This window comes from Equus quagga, chromosome 3, assembly GCF_021613505.1.
Source record: "Equus quagga isolate Etosha38 chromosome 3, UCLA_HA_Equagga_1.0, whole genome shotgun sequence".
Taxonomy (NCBI): Eukaryota; Metazoa; Chordata; class Mammalia; order Perissodactyla; family Equidae; genus Equus; species Equus quagga.
Window position 1 is genome coordinate 152,219,588 of NC_060269.1, and position 14,598 is coordinate 152,234,185.

General features: G+C 60.4%; 1 protein-coding gene across 1 annotated transcript; it reads left to right on the forward strand.

The window, feature by feature from the left end:
- Window positions 1-13,389: 13,389 nt before the first annotated feature.
- On the forward strand, window positions 13,390-14,598 carry GPR78 (G protein-coupled receptor 78). Its single transcript, XM_046655789.1, is given in 7 exon segments — window positions 13,390-13,503; window positions 13,603-13,835; window positions 13,938-14,004; window positions 14,007-14,188; window positions 14,190-14,311; window positions 14,314-14,458; window positions 14,460-14,598. Coding segments are annotated over 7 exon segments (1,002 nt in total).

The following is a 14,598-nucleotide window of genomic DNA, read 5'->3' on the forward strand; positions in this document are numbered from 1 at the left end:
TCACAGAGCCGCCTGCTCCCGCCGGGCGGGGCAGGGACAGGAGAGAGGCTGAGCAGGAGGGAATGGCCGGGAAATTGCAGACCGGCGGCTCGTGGGAGCTGAGGCCACCGTCAGGTGTGGGGCAGGTACAGACAAGGGCTCACAGAGGGCACCCGTGCTCCCGGGCCTTCGTCCCACGCGTGATGTGGCTGTGGCTCCTGCTTCAGAAGGCACGTGTCCCCCATGTGGAACTGCTGGTCAACCACAGGCCTGGGGTCGTGCCGCCTTCAGAGCAGGGTGCACCCTGTCCTCCGCGTTCCAGAAGGAGCAGCTGGGAACACTTCCCGGAAGGTGACAGGCCAGGAGTCAGGGAGCCCCAGGCGGGAAGGCCTGCAGGGTGGTCGTTCAGCCCATTGATCCTGACATTCAACGCACACCGCCAGCCGCTTGGCCGGTGCTGGGCTCTGGGGGCAGGCAGGGTGCAGGAGGGAGGGCATAGCCTCGGAGCTCTGCTGTCCAGGGCGGCGGGTCCCAGCTCTGCCCCTGCTGTCTGTGGGGCTCGGGTACCCGTCCTGTGGGGCTGTCGTGAGGAAAGCGCGGCGCAGCGTGCTCGTTCCCTGATGGAATTCCAAAGCCCTGGTCCATGCGGGATGCTCCTCCTCCCGGCTCGCCAGGCAGTGGTGCTCACAGCACGGTCGACGGACGGAACTGTGTCTGAAGCCGTTAGGTGGCAGCACAGGTGCTCTGGGAGGTGGAAGCTGGAGAGGCCGGGGGTGGAGTGAGGCCTGGCCGGAGGAGAAGGTCCTGGGGCTCAGGTAGGCCCCCTGGCCGCCGTCCCTGTGCGGTGCGCTGGCAGACCCGCTCTCAGGGAAGGAGAGAATGAAGAGCCCTGATTGGTGGCGCTTGCCGATGTCCATGGTGTAAATACACCCACTGCGGCAGATTCGGAGCCATCAGCATTTAACAGCCTCCCGGCATTCCTGGATATCTAGCAATCTGCTCTCGGGCAGGTAGGCGCTCCAGCATCCGCTGCCTGTGGGAGCCAGATGAACGCCAAGCCTTGTGGGGCCCACCCAGGTGGCCCCAGGACTTTGGTCCAGGCCGTCCCTCCACTGACCCCCATCTCCACGACGGGCAGCCCTGCCACGTCTACTGCAGCCAGGCTCGCAGCTGCGTCCAGGAAGCTCTTCCAGACCTTGAAATGACCCCAATTCCTTGAGGGGCGTGCAGCCAGACACCACGGGCACCCGGGGCAGGACCCCTCCCAGGAGGAGGCTCCTGTTTGCTGTGTGCTCCTCCTGGCAGGGACACCCTCCTGGCCTACCACCAAGGGGAGGGGTCTCTCCTCAGAGAATCCAGGCAACAACGCGGTTTCCCGTCAGCCTGGGCTGGCCGCCGAATTCCCGAGGATCTGCAGGAAGCTGGAGGTCTTCTAGGAGGCAGGGTTTTCTTGCAGCGCCTTCAAAATGTGTCTGTGAATCAGAGCACGATTTCAGAGTCTGCGTCTTTTTTCAGGGTGAGGCTGACATGTTTGTTCGAAGAAATTAACTTCTCCATTCTTGGTCAGTTCACTGGAGGCAGGAGTGGGGAGGGGACCACATGTGCCGGAGCCCGGGCCGCCTTTTCGGCCAAAAGCCTTTCTTCCTCGTCTTATTTTTCGCCGCAGGGGCAGCGACCTCGCCCTGCACAGAGTGCTGTGGGAATGTGCGGAGCGCTGGAGGTTTCCACGGCAGGGAAACCACAGGCCCTAAGCTCAGCCGTAAACTGAGGGGACCTGCCTGCACAGTGCAGCCCCCCGTCCTGATGAGGGTGAGTCAGGACGGGGGCTGCGGGCCAGGGGCCTGGGCTTCCATTTCCACGGTGTGAGTTCGGTTTTGAGCTCGGCTGGCAGGGCCCTTGAGGTGCCCACTCGTTGGCCCTGCCCTTCTTTCTTTCTGTCAGAATCCCGGTTTCTCTCTGCACCGCTGTTGGTCCGGAAACCGAAAACCCATCCAGGTACTTCGAACAGAGGGGGTTTCACAGAAGGCACTGGTCACAGCGTGTTGGAAGGGCTGCAGGAGCCAGAGGGATGCAGGGTGATACCCCGAGATCCGGGGCTGCTCACACCACTGGGCCGAGCCCCGAGCCCGCACCTGCTGGCGGAGGTGCTGTCACAGCCAGTTCTGGGACCACTGAAGAAGTGATGCTGTGACCAGCGGGGATCGCCACCGAGGCTGTCACTGCCGTCATCTCAGGTGTCTAGAGACACTGCGTGAAACCGGAAACAGCAAAGAGTTTGCTTCTCCCCTCCCCCATCCACGTCCCCCACTGCTGGAGCCTAACTGGAGGCCGGCTGGCCTGGGAGCCCGAGAAACGCCCCCATCACACAGAGCAGGAAGGAGGCTGGGAGCAAAACAGCAAGCACCCAGCACAGTGGTAATGGCTCCTTAAAAGACTCTATTTCCCAGCTTCCCCTCTAGCATGGTAATAAAGAGATGTAACAGAAGTCACTAAATAAGGCTGCTGGGAAATCTTAAAAGAGGAAAAGACTACTTGTATATATCTTTCTTTCTCTCCTCCCCTTCCTTCTGCTTTCTGCCTGGAATTTAGATGTGATGGTTGGAGCTCTAGCAGCTATTTTGGACCAGGAAGTGACCTTGAAAATGTAAGCCGCTCTCTAAGGATAATGGGACAGAAGGACAGATGACCCTGATAACTGTGGAGCCGCCTACTGACAATGGATTTCTTCCCTCTGGACTTTCATATGGGAGAGAAAAGACCTCCATCTGGTCTAGACACTCATTTGGGTTTCCTCTCATTCTCAGCTGGGCCAAATCCTGATCATTGTCTTGCTTTTCATGATCAACTAAAAAACCAAGACTCAAGTACCCTGCTACAAAACGGGGGCAGTAAATGTCTGTTCAGTCTGTTTATTGGGAGGACCGTACTGCTGCTCAGCCCCCGGCTTATCAGTGCCAGTTCCTCTGGGCAGGGGCCGGCGGTGTGGCCAGGGAAGTGGGCTGTCTTCTCATTGGGAAGAAGGAAGGAGACGTCCTGTTTGGCTCTCAGGGGAGGATGTGAATCGATGGCAAGGGTTTCAGGGAGGCAGCTCAGGGCCTGACGTGGGGTGTGGTGGTGACAGGATGGGGTCCCTGCTCCCCAGAGTTAGTGGGGGCTGCCCACCTGTGAGCAGGTGATTATGTAGCAGCAACATGACACTGAGGGGCACAGGGCTGCTGGGTCCCCTGGACGACACGTCCCCAAATTGAGTAGGGGTCCGAGATTTTCTAGAGCTGAGATGTGGGGGAGCGTCAGAGCCAGCGCAGTGGTGGAGTCTGGGCTGGAGCAGGGAGGACGCTCCAGCCAGAGGGAAGGGTGTGTGCACAGACCTGAGGCTAAGAGGAAGAACAACGCCCACAACATTAGAACAAGGGGATGAGCTACCTTGCCAGTAAGTGAGCTCCCCGTTCCTGGAGGGATCCCAGTGGAGGCTGATGTGCACAGAGACAGACAGGGCCTGTGTCTGGACTGAGGAGCAGGAGGGGGGAGCGGGAGGGGCCACAGGGCCTCAGAGGGTCCCGGCCAGCTGGTGGGGAGGATGGCGATGCCTTTGGTGGGAAGAGGACTCAGGGCAGCTGGGGGGCTGGGGCGCCCTGAGTGATGGGCAACTGAGAAGGAGCAGAGGGAGGAGGGGGCTGGGGAGCGTCTGGATGCTGGAGTGGTCAACGGAGAAGTGGCGCCGACCAGAGTGGAGCCCTGGCCAGCGGGGTCCACGCCAGCGGGGGTGTGAGGAGAGGCAGATCCGGGGTCCCAGCTCCCCGGGGAGGGGCTCCAGGAAGCTCCAGGCTGCGCTCTGTGTCTGGCCTGTGGGAGATGAGACCCATCGGGCTGAGGAGCCCGTAGACGATGCGGTGAGGGGCCTCCAGCCCGCCTGCCACCTGGGGTGTGCAGAGACCCCAAGTGGGCAGGGACCTCCTGAGGCTGCTTCTGGGCAAAGCTGCAGCCGTCGAGGGGCTCGCCCCGGCCCTCCAGCCTCTTGGAGCTGTGGGCGCATCTCTGCTGTGAGCAACTGAGGTCGGGGACCGAGGTGCGTCTGCTTCTGTGCCCCCAGCCCAGCCAGAGCCAGCCGCCGGGGCCAGTGCTCAGTACACGTTTGTTGAATGAATGCAAGAGCGACCCAGATGCCTGTCCTAATAACTCGCCCATGGCCCTGGCAGCTTGGTTTGCTGGTGGAGGCCCTGCTTTCTCACATTTGGGAGGGGATGGCACCCCTTCTCTTCCAGGGTGGTTGTGAGGACTGAATGAGAAAGGCATGTGAGGACACCCTCGGGGCCCCAGTGTCCCATCTGTAAACCCAGTGACCCGGTCCACCCTCACTAAGCGCGTGCCGTGGCATCCCAGGATTGCAGAGCTGGGGCCTGGCCCGGACCCGGGGTTGCAGGGCCAGGGGTGAGCCCACAGCTCAGAGCCAGGCCAGGCTGCCACCTCAGCGGTCGCACCTGGCACGGCTGAGCCTCCAGATAGCTGTTTTCTGCATTAGCTGCCCTCCTGGAGGGTAGGGGGGGCCGGGAGCTCTCCAGCAGCATCGGGGTCTCGGGGCTGCAGGTGGCCAGCTGTGAGGTGCTGGGCTGTGTCCTCATCCACCGGGCCAGGGGCAGGGTTCTTTGAGACGGGACCCCCTTCTGATCCCTGGGCCTTGGCCTCCCTGCCCCGGAGCTCTGGCAGGCTCTTCCGGCCAGCTGGCCAATGGCAGCTGCTGTCTGGACACAGGGCAGCGTCTGGTGCTGTAGGGCCGGGCCTGGCCCAAGATGGACACTGAGAGCAGTGACAGGGCCCTCTACTCCACATGGCCAAATGCCTGGGCAGGTCCTCAGAGGCTCATGCCGAGGGCAAGGTCCCTGACACGTGCCGAGTGCTCAGGACGGTGCCTGGCAAGGCGAGGGCTGTGTTAGGGGGCGATGGGTGTGGAGGTGGAGCCCCGAGAGCCCTCCTCAGTGTCCACAGGGCATCCTCGGACTGGTGCAATGTGGGCAGGACCCGTGCACCTGACCCTAGGAAAGGGGGAGTGTCCTGGTGGGCCTGACCTCACCAGGGCTCCCCCTGAAGAGAGGGATTCTCAGCTAGGGACATTCTCTGCTGCTGGCTCTGCGGATGGAGGGCCCCACGGCCGGGACCTGAGAGGGAGGGAGCTGTGGACGCTGAAGGCCAGCCCGGCCAGCAACCCTGCGAGCTCAGAAGAGGATCCCGGGCTCCAGAGGGGGTCAGAGCCTGGCTGCGTGAGACCCTGAGCCGAGGACCAGCCCTGCCCAGACACTGGACCTACAGAACCTGAGACGATGAGAGGGATGTTGGTTTAAGTGGGTCGTTTGTTACGCAGTGTAGACAACGAATACACAGCTGAAGTGGGGTGACATCAAAGGTCACCGTGTGGCCTCCAGGGTGTCAGTGAGCCCCGAAGCTCCTTGCCCTCCTGTGCCGTTTGCTTTCGTGCACAACATGCACCCCACTCCCTTGTTTTCACCCTGTGACATCCCACTCGCCCGTCTGGAGAGGCCGCCCCAGGGCCCTGCGCATCCCGCCCACCCAGCCCCAGCCCAAGGGTCTCCCAGTGCACAGGGTGAATGAGCGAGTTTCAGTGAGTTCCTCAGAGTTGCCGCTGCGCCTGGAGTCCTGGCCTGGCAGCCTGCACCCGGGGGAGGGAGGGAGGAGCGCTCGCGGGAGGCAGCGGCCTGCGACCTCCCGCCCGGTGCCCAGACACAGGGCGGCCCCAGCTCGAGTCCCGCGGCTTCTCTGAGGGCACCGCGGGCAGAGCTGCTTTGAAAACAGCGCTTTTGTTGTTTTAAAAAATGGGATATGGTTAAGTTCGCGCGCTCCGCTGCAGGCGGCCCAGTGTTTCGTTGGTTTGACTCCTGGGCGTGGACATGGCACTGCTCATCAAACCACGCTGAGGCGGCGTCCCACATGCCACAACTAGAAGGACCCACAACGAAGAATATACAACTATGTACCGGGGGGCTTTGGGAGAGAAAGGAAAAAAAAAATTTAAAAATCTTAAAAAAAAAATGGGATATGAGTATCACAGGGAAGTAAAAGAAACACAGGAGGCTGGCAAGGACTGTAACGGTCACACCGAGTCCTTCTCCTGAGAAACTGACGCCGGGCCTCCCGAGGACAGCCCGGCCGAGTCCCCTCTGGGCGCCCACAGATCACCCCCCCAATGCACACACGCCTGCTCACCTCCACATACACACATGCGTGCTCACCTCCACACACACACACATGCACTCATGCTCACCTCCACACTCAGACACACGTGCTCACCTCCACACACACACACACACATGCACTCATGCTCACCTCCACACACACACACGTGCTCACCTCCACATACACACACATGCATGCTCACCTCCACACTCACACACACGTGCTCACCTCCACACTTACACACATGTGCGCACCTCCACACACACACATGCTCACCTCCACATACACACACATGCATGCTCACCTCCACACTCACACACACGTGCTCACCTCCACACACACACATACATGCTTACCTCTACACTCACACGTGTGCTCACCTCCACACAAACACACATATGCGTGCTCACCTTCACAGACACCTCCACACACACACAAGTGCTCAGCTCCATGCTCACACACGCGTGCTCACCTCCATGCCCACCTACACACACACACATGCATGCTCACCTTCACACAGACACACACACAGGTTTGTGTGCAATCCTCTGTTTCGTCTCTCTGGTTAACTCAATAAAAAGCCTGGACAGACCCTCTGCCCACGAGTCCAGACCTGAGCCGTGGCCCCCGCCCCCAGCATTTCCTGTGTGTGTGTGTGTATGTGCATGTGGGGGCACTGAGTGTCCCCAGGCCTGTGAGATGAGCCACATTGGCGCTCTGGTGTCCTCACTGTTGCATCCACACGATTGACTTCTGGTGTTAAATGCCGGAATGAGCTGCTGCCAGACATTGCGGGCCCTTCATAAATATGTGTGGAGTTTTACATTTTTATGCTAAAGGAAAAGCCTTTTTCTAGTGTCTGTGGTGGGACGTTGTGGTGCACGCTGCGTCCATCCCCCACCCCTCCGGGAAGTGCTTTTCCCAACTAACGGTGAAGAGCTCATCCTCTCTTTTCCCTGGATGACTTTGATCACCAGGAAGTTGGAACATGTTTCTTTTTCTTTCTTTCTTTTTTTGTTGCTGAGGAAGATTCACCCTGAGCCCAACATCCGTGCCTGTCCTCCTCTATTTTGTAAGCGGGTCGCCTCCACAGCACGGCTTGAGGAGCTGTGTAGGTTGGCGCCTGGGATCTGAACCTGGGCCCCCAAAGTGGAGTGCACTGAACAACCACCAGGCCACAGGGCCAGCCCCTCATGTCATTTTGTTACTGGCATTTGTGTGTCTCATGAATTCTGATTCACTGGCCAGTTGTTTCTCTGCAGGGAACCCTTCTCCTTTCAGAAACTCCCTGGGTTCACCCACCATGGGGCTGGCCGTGAGGAGGAGGAAGGAGCATGAGCTGTGGGGCGGTGCTGAGGGGCACTCGGGGAAGCGGTGGGAGCCCTCTGGGCTTCTCCCCACCTTGGGCGCGGCCGGCCCGGGGCCTGGAGGGAGCTGTTAGTCTGCAGAAGGTCCTCAGACGGCCGTCCTTCCTGGTGTGCAGAGAAGGACGTCCCCCCACAGCCAGTACCACCGAGAGGAGGCGATGCAGGAGGGAGCAGACCGCTGCCGCCCCGGGCCACTCATCTGGGCGGGACTCAGACCTTCCTCCGGGCGTGTCCCACGCTCGGCCCTTGCTGTCTTCTTGCCGGGCCAAGCGCAGCTCCCCAGCGGCTCGGGGCCCCCTGCGCTCCTCCAACACACCCTCCACCCAGCACAGAAGGAGCCCTTCAAGCAAGGCCCCCACTTTGGGACCCCAGTCCAGCTCCTTATGCCCTCTGCTGCCTCTCAGTGTTTGCACGCACACTGTTCCCTTTGCCAAGGATGCTCTTCCAGTCTTCACCTGGCTAACCCACTGAGGAAGCACCTGCTGCATGCTCAGCGTCGGCTGCTTCCAATTTATTTTACCTTGTTGTTCCCTCCCGACGATCCTAAGAAGATGGTTCTTGCCATCTTACAAATGGAGAAACTGAGGCTCAGAGAGGTGGAGCGACTCATCCAAGGTCGTGAGGGACTAAGTGTCTGAGCCAGGCTCAGCCCTGCTCTGCCGGATGCCAGCTCCAGACTCCGATGCTCTGGCTCCCACGGGCAGCCCTGGGTCGTCAGGTTCCGTACTGTAGGTGCCTTCAGCCTCGACCCATCCGCTGACCGTGCTCCGGGGTTCCTTCTCCTCTCGCCCTGCCCTCCTTCGCCCAGCTATCGAGGCCAGGCTGCCGGGGCTCCTGCCTGTGTGACTGTTCCCGGGACCTGTCGGGCAGAGGATGTCAGAAACGGGGGTGATGCTCACCAGCGGCTGCAACAGAAACAACGAGTGGGTTCCGTGACGTGCAAGGTGACAGGGAACTTGCGTTCCCTCCAGGAGAGGTGACTTTGTACAAGTCAGCAAACAGAATTCCCGGACATTGGCCATCGGCGTGGAGGTGTGGCAGAGCCCGCTCACCCGCCTCCTGACTGTTTGTGTTCTCACTGGGGGTGGAGGGTGGCGTCCAGGTCTTGGGCCCCCCGCAGCTGTGTGGCCTCAGGCCGGTCCCCGGGTCTCTCTGGGGCCAAATTTCTCCAGGGGCAGAAGAAGAGAATAAAACTCATCTGTTGTTTGTGACCCGCATCAGATGGGGTTAAGTAGTTGATACGCCCCATACACTCAGAGATTTTTAACATCATTTCTGTCGCACCTTCACCTGGTCACCTTGGGTAAGCTGTGGCTGAACAGGGTGACCAGTGGGAGCCTGGGCAGTGGGATCCGCACCTCGTGGCGTGCCCGGAAGATGGGCAGGTGATGTGTGGAGGGAACTCCGGCGAGCGCTGGCTGTTGCCCTCATCACCAGAGGGTGTGCAGGGGCCGGAGCTCCAGATCCCCTGGCACGGGGAAACGTTCCATCGAGGGCACCGCGGCGGCACGGCACACGCCGGGGGAACACCTGCCACCAGCAAAGGCATTTCCAGGGTTGCGAGGCCCACTTGGAACTGACTTGCGAGTTCTTGGAGGATGGGCCCTGGTTTAACCCCACCTGTGTCCTCAGACCTGCGTCAGATCTGTCCCGAATGGATGAACAAACAAATAGAGTATTTATTGAACATTTTATTTCCACGGAGATGGGTCTGAGGTTGAGGACTCCCTGGAAGCCTCGCTCATCCCTTCCCTCCTCTTCGCTGCGTCTGCAACGTCTTCTTCACAGTGAGCTTGAGGGAAATAAGGCAGGAGTCCCTGTGCTGTGGTCTGAATGTTTCATGCCCCAAATTCGTGTGTTGAAATCCCAGCCTCCAGTGATGGCGTCAGGAGGAGGGCCCTTCCGGAGGAGTTGAGGGCACAGCGGTGGGCCCAGTGGTGGGATCAGTGCTCTAATGACAGAGATCCCGCAGAGTCCCCTCGCCCCTCCCGCTGGGCGAGGACACAGAGAGAAGTCGGCGACCCCCAGCAGCCTCATCTTCCTGCCTCCGGAACTGTGAGAAGTGTCTGCTTTCTTAAGCGGCCCCATCTGTGGTGTTCTGTTAGAGAAGCCCGGACGGCCTGAGACCCTAAACGGCTAAGCCCCTGACCCAAATGAATGACGGCTGTTTGTTAAATCACAGTGAGCACAGCCCAGAGGGGTGCGGAGAAAGAGGGGAGTCGCCACCCCATCTCTGCTCCACTCCCCCTCACTGCATCTATTTTCATGGACCAGAAGCAAGGGATCTGTTTTCTGACAAAGGAACCACGATGCATGGGGTTTGGGAACATCAGACTTCTGGGACCGGCTCACCGCCTGGCACGGCACACGTTTCCCATCTCCGTTGTGCATCTGTCATGTGGCCACGGGTCCAGATGTGCTGGGAGCAGACAGATGCCCGTGGAGAGGATGGTCCCATCCTGGACTGGTGTCCCCCACAGGAAGGGACTCGGTGATTCATCAGACACGGAGTGGGCTCTGCCGGAGAAGGACGGAAAGCAGCTCCAACCCCGGAGGCGTGACTGTTCGTGGAGTGACCATCAGGGGCCAGGCCTTCCACGTCGCAGCTTTGCTGAAACTGACTCAGCCGCTCTGTGAGGGTGCTGTAGCCCTTTCACAGACGAGGTGACTGAGGCTGAGGATCAGAGTGCTCCTCAGGGGTGGGTCAGGATGCTAATCCGGGTCTGTCTGACTCAGTGCCGGCCTCTTCCCTCAAACCATGTTGTGGCCCCAGGTCCTGCCCTGACGCTACCAGGGCGGTCGTGTCCAGGTTCTGGCTTCTCCCTATCTCTTCTCCGTCCTGTGACCTCCAGGAGGCAGGGGACGGACGAGACTCATGCCGGCATTCGCAGGTGCCGGCTCCCTGTGCTCAGGATCACTTCCACGCCCCACTGAGGAGTTAACTGGACATGTTGTTGATGGAACGAGCGTGATGACTGAGCGGTGCAGACAACACTGCCAATGTTAGCACTTTTCTACCTTCTGCAGTTTTAAGGAAATCCACTCCCTCTCTCTTTCTCTCTCTGCCCCACTCTACCTCCTCCTCCCAGGAAGAGAATTTCTACCAGCAGTTTACAAAACTAAGGTGCTCCAAAGCTGGGAAACACAAGCCGGTCGTGCTGGGCAGACCTTGGGGTCTGGAGGGCACAGGGCTGCTCGGAGTTTTGACGGAGGTCTTGAACCGGATCTCTCCGAATTATCTCCAGATTTTCAAAGCAGTTCATACTTTTACAGAAAATGTGGAAGTTACAGGAACAAATAAAGAAACGAAAGCCCCAGAAACACTCATAATTCTACCAACGCGCGGTGCCCTGAAGGGCTGGCCCACGGCGCCCCGCCCGCAGGCGCTGCTGGCAGTTGGGACCACAGGGCGTGTCCAGGTCTCGCCACAGCGCGCAGCGGGTGCTGTCTCTGACGCGCCTACCTTTTGAGGGCCACGTGGTGCCGTGCTGTGGGAACACAGTAATGTATTTGCCGTCTTCCTCTTGCTGGGTGTTTGGCCCATTTCTCTTTCTTTCAGCCTTCCCCACCTCCCTTTTCTGCGTGTGTGCGGGCAAACATTTTTGCTGACATTTCTGAATGTTTCTTTGGGGTGCCCGCCTGGAAGGCAGCTTGCCGGGCGGTGGGGGGCATCTTGATAGACCTGTATGCATTCTGTCTGCTGCCCCCCAAAGCCCCGTGTGCTTCCCGTCTCAGATCTCAGCAGCCGGGCTGCCCCCACTCCCCGGGCTGGGCTGCCGGTGGTGGTTCCGAGCCCTGTGGTCTTATCAGTAGAAGATCATTTAATCTTCTCACCTCAGATCTCGTTCCCGATGGACACTTAAACCCCCTGCAAGGTGCCATGCAGGGTCTAATCCATTCACCTTCCAGGCTTAGAAAAAAATTGATTAAAATGTTAAATATTTTCAGCATGACTTTAAAAAAATCCTCTAAAATGTAAGGGCCTGCCCCTCACTGGGCCATCTTGCCCGTTCTTGCTGAGATGCGCATCACAGAGCTCAGCGCGGGCTCCGAAGGTCCCCCCACAGCAAGATTTCATGGTTCTGCGTTGCCTAAAAAATTCCTCAGAGCCCTTCAAAGCCCAGCAGAATCTGGTCTCAGCCGCTCCTGCTGGCTCCTTTTGCCCTGCGATCATGCACACACACTCACACTCTCACACGTTCAGCCACACCTTGGACTCCCCACACGCCCACACTCCGGCTTCATCTCTGTTGTCGCCTCAGCCTGGCCTGCCGTCTCTGTGCGTCCCTCCTAAGCCTGTCGGGGTCTGTCCCGGGAGGGTCACGCTCCCCGGAGCCCCCGCCGACTGCTGTTTCTGCGCTGTGGGAGTCTGGACGGTGCTTCTGCAGCTTATCCAAGCTAACCGCTCTGAATTGCTCCCTCGCCTGAAAACTGGAGCAGGAGTGCCCATCTCCCGGGGCCATGGTGAGATTTAAATAAAGTAAAATTAAATGAGCTTAATAATAAAATACACTTAAAATTAAGTAAAATTCAATAAACTCAGTTAACCCTCGTCCTTCGCCCATTTTCCCCTCCCAAGTTGCACACACCAAGCTCTCAGAGCACGTTCGCGGGAATCAATCGGTTCACGCACGACAGAGCCTCCACCCCGTGTGACTGACACAGCTCGCTCGTCTCAGACGCAAGAGCACTGTTTCTCAGAGGAGGTCAGAGTGGCCATGCTGATCAGATCTTATTTTGTCCGCATCTTCTCTCTGCTCATCCAAGTGCGGGAACCCAGCCTTATTTCATCTCCACAGTCTAGGGTGTGACTGTCACCGTCCCTTACACAGGGTGGGCGCCCCGTAAATCCTTGCCGGTGAGTGCGGGGCTTGCCTTTATGTAACACCGACTGGCTAACAGCAGCCACACGAGGCAGGTGCCATTGCCAGCTGTTAATATCCCTGTCTTACGGGTGAGTAAAGAAGGCCAGGAGGTTGAGTGACTTGCTCGAGGCCATGTGGCTGGGGTGAGGTGGCCAGTGCAGATTGCCCATCCTATTGCTTCCTCCAGCCCCCTGCCTTCTCTGCAGTCCTCACAGTGCTGGCACCAGGGAGACCCCCACGAGGGTGAGCCCCTCCCCACCAGCCACACTTTCTTCTTCAGAAAGGGGTAGGCTGGCAGAGCCTCCTGGTGAGGGTGGGGTGGGGGGAAGCTGGGGCGAGGGTCTGCCTCTGGCTCCTATCACATCTGGCTGCTGCTGCAGAGAAGATGCCAAGCAAGCTTCCTGGAGCCAGTAGCTTCCAAGCCTTCCCTTCTCCTTGTCCTGCCAACTGGCCATTGAAGGGACTGGAAGATTCCTACAGGATGACTAGGTTCAGGAGCCAAGAGGGGTAGTGGAAGTGTGGAGAGTGACAGAGCCCCCTTCCCCAAAGCACCAAGAGCCATGTGGAAGGGCAGAGCTCCAGCTTCAAAGGTGTGTCCATATTGGACCCCACTGGGAGCTGCTCCTCCCCAGTTCTCCTGCTTTCTTTCCCCCCTCTCTGCTTTTCTGTCCCTGCCCCTCTGTCCGTCCACTTCCTCCTCTCCTCTTTACCTTTACCTCCTCATCTCCAGCCTTCCCTTATTCCTCCTCCAACCCCTTTCTGCTTCCTGCCGCCCTTCTTGGTTCAACAAGTGTGGGTCTAGTTCCTGGCCCTGAGCTGGGGGTTGGGGAGGGGAGCATGACCCAGGCTGCGCATGCTTTGGCCCTTTAACTCCCTCCTTGTCGCTCCCTCTGCGGCCGGCACAGCTCCCCACTCTCTGGCCCCCACAAACTGCCGCGTCCCTCAGCGGTTTGGTAGAGCGCAGGGCAGGGTGAGGTGCGCGGTGAGGGGCGATGCATGGAGGAGGAGCGGCCGGGGTGGCTAGCACCTCAACTGTGCACGAGTCACCCCCGGAGCTTCTGAGAAGGTGTGACCGTTGCAAGGACTCCCCTGGTCCGGAGCAGAGGGTGCGGAGCTCCCTCCAGCCACTCCGTGAGGAGAGAAGGAAAGACAAGGCGACAGCAAAGAGACCTCCGTAACCCCACGCCCCTCGCCCTGCCGCCCAGTTCAGTCGCGGGACGTCGCCACAGGACAGCTGTGCGCCCGGCGCGGGGACGGCGAGCGCGTTCAGCACCCTGGACAGCGCCACGGGCGGCGACAAGTGCGGCGGCGCCCGCGCTCCGTCCTCCCCGAGCCGCTCCCGCTCCGCAGCGCAGCGCGCTCGGCCGGGGACCCGGGACCCCGTGCGTGCCGCCGCTCCCCGCGTGCCGTTCCGGACCCTGCCCGCCGCCTCTGCACCGTGGGGACTCCGCCGCGGGCCTGCTCCCCCCGGAGCTTCCCCCGCGCGCGCCGGGAGTTGAGTGAGCCCCGAGCGCGGCCCCCGCTGCCGCGGGCCCGCGAGCGCCTGGCGAGCCGCTAGCGCCCGGGGCCCGGGAGAGGCGCTGCTGGCGGGGCTGCCGGCGCTGGTGCTGGGCTGCCGGCGCTGGTGCTGGCCGCGTCGCCGCTGTCCTACGCGCAGGGGCTGCTCCTCTGCGCCTCTAGAGTTGAACCGCGCGCGCGCACCTCGGGCTTCTTCCAGGTGAACCTGTCGCTGGGCCAACTGCTGCTGGCTGCGCTCGAAGTGCCCTTCACGCTGCTCGGCGTGCTAGGTGGCGTCAGGCCCGTGCCAGGCCATCGGCTTCCTGGACACCTTCCTGGAGTCCAACGCGGCGCTAAGCGTAGCGACACTAAGCGCATACCCGTGGCTGGCGGTGGGTTTCCGGCTGCGCACGTCCGGCGACTTCGACCGCGCCACGCCCGCCTGCTGCCGGCCTACGCGTGGGGACAGTCGTTGGCCTTTGCGTTCACTGCGCTCGCCTGCTGGTGGCTCGGCTACAGCGGCGCTTGCGCGTCCTGCTCGCTGCGCCGCCCTACGAGCCCGAGCGCCCGAGCTTCCCGCCTTCCCCGCTGCGCTCAGCCTCACCGCGCTGGAGGTGCTGCGGGCGACGCGCAGCCACTGATGGCGCATCAACGTTGTCACCATGCAGGCCCTGGAGCTGATGGCAGACCTGCATCCCGGGTAG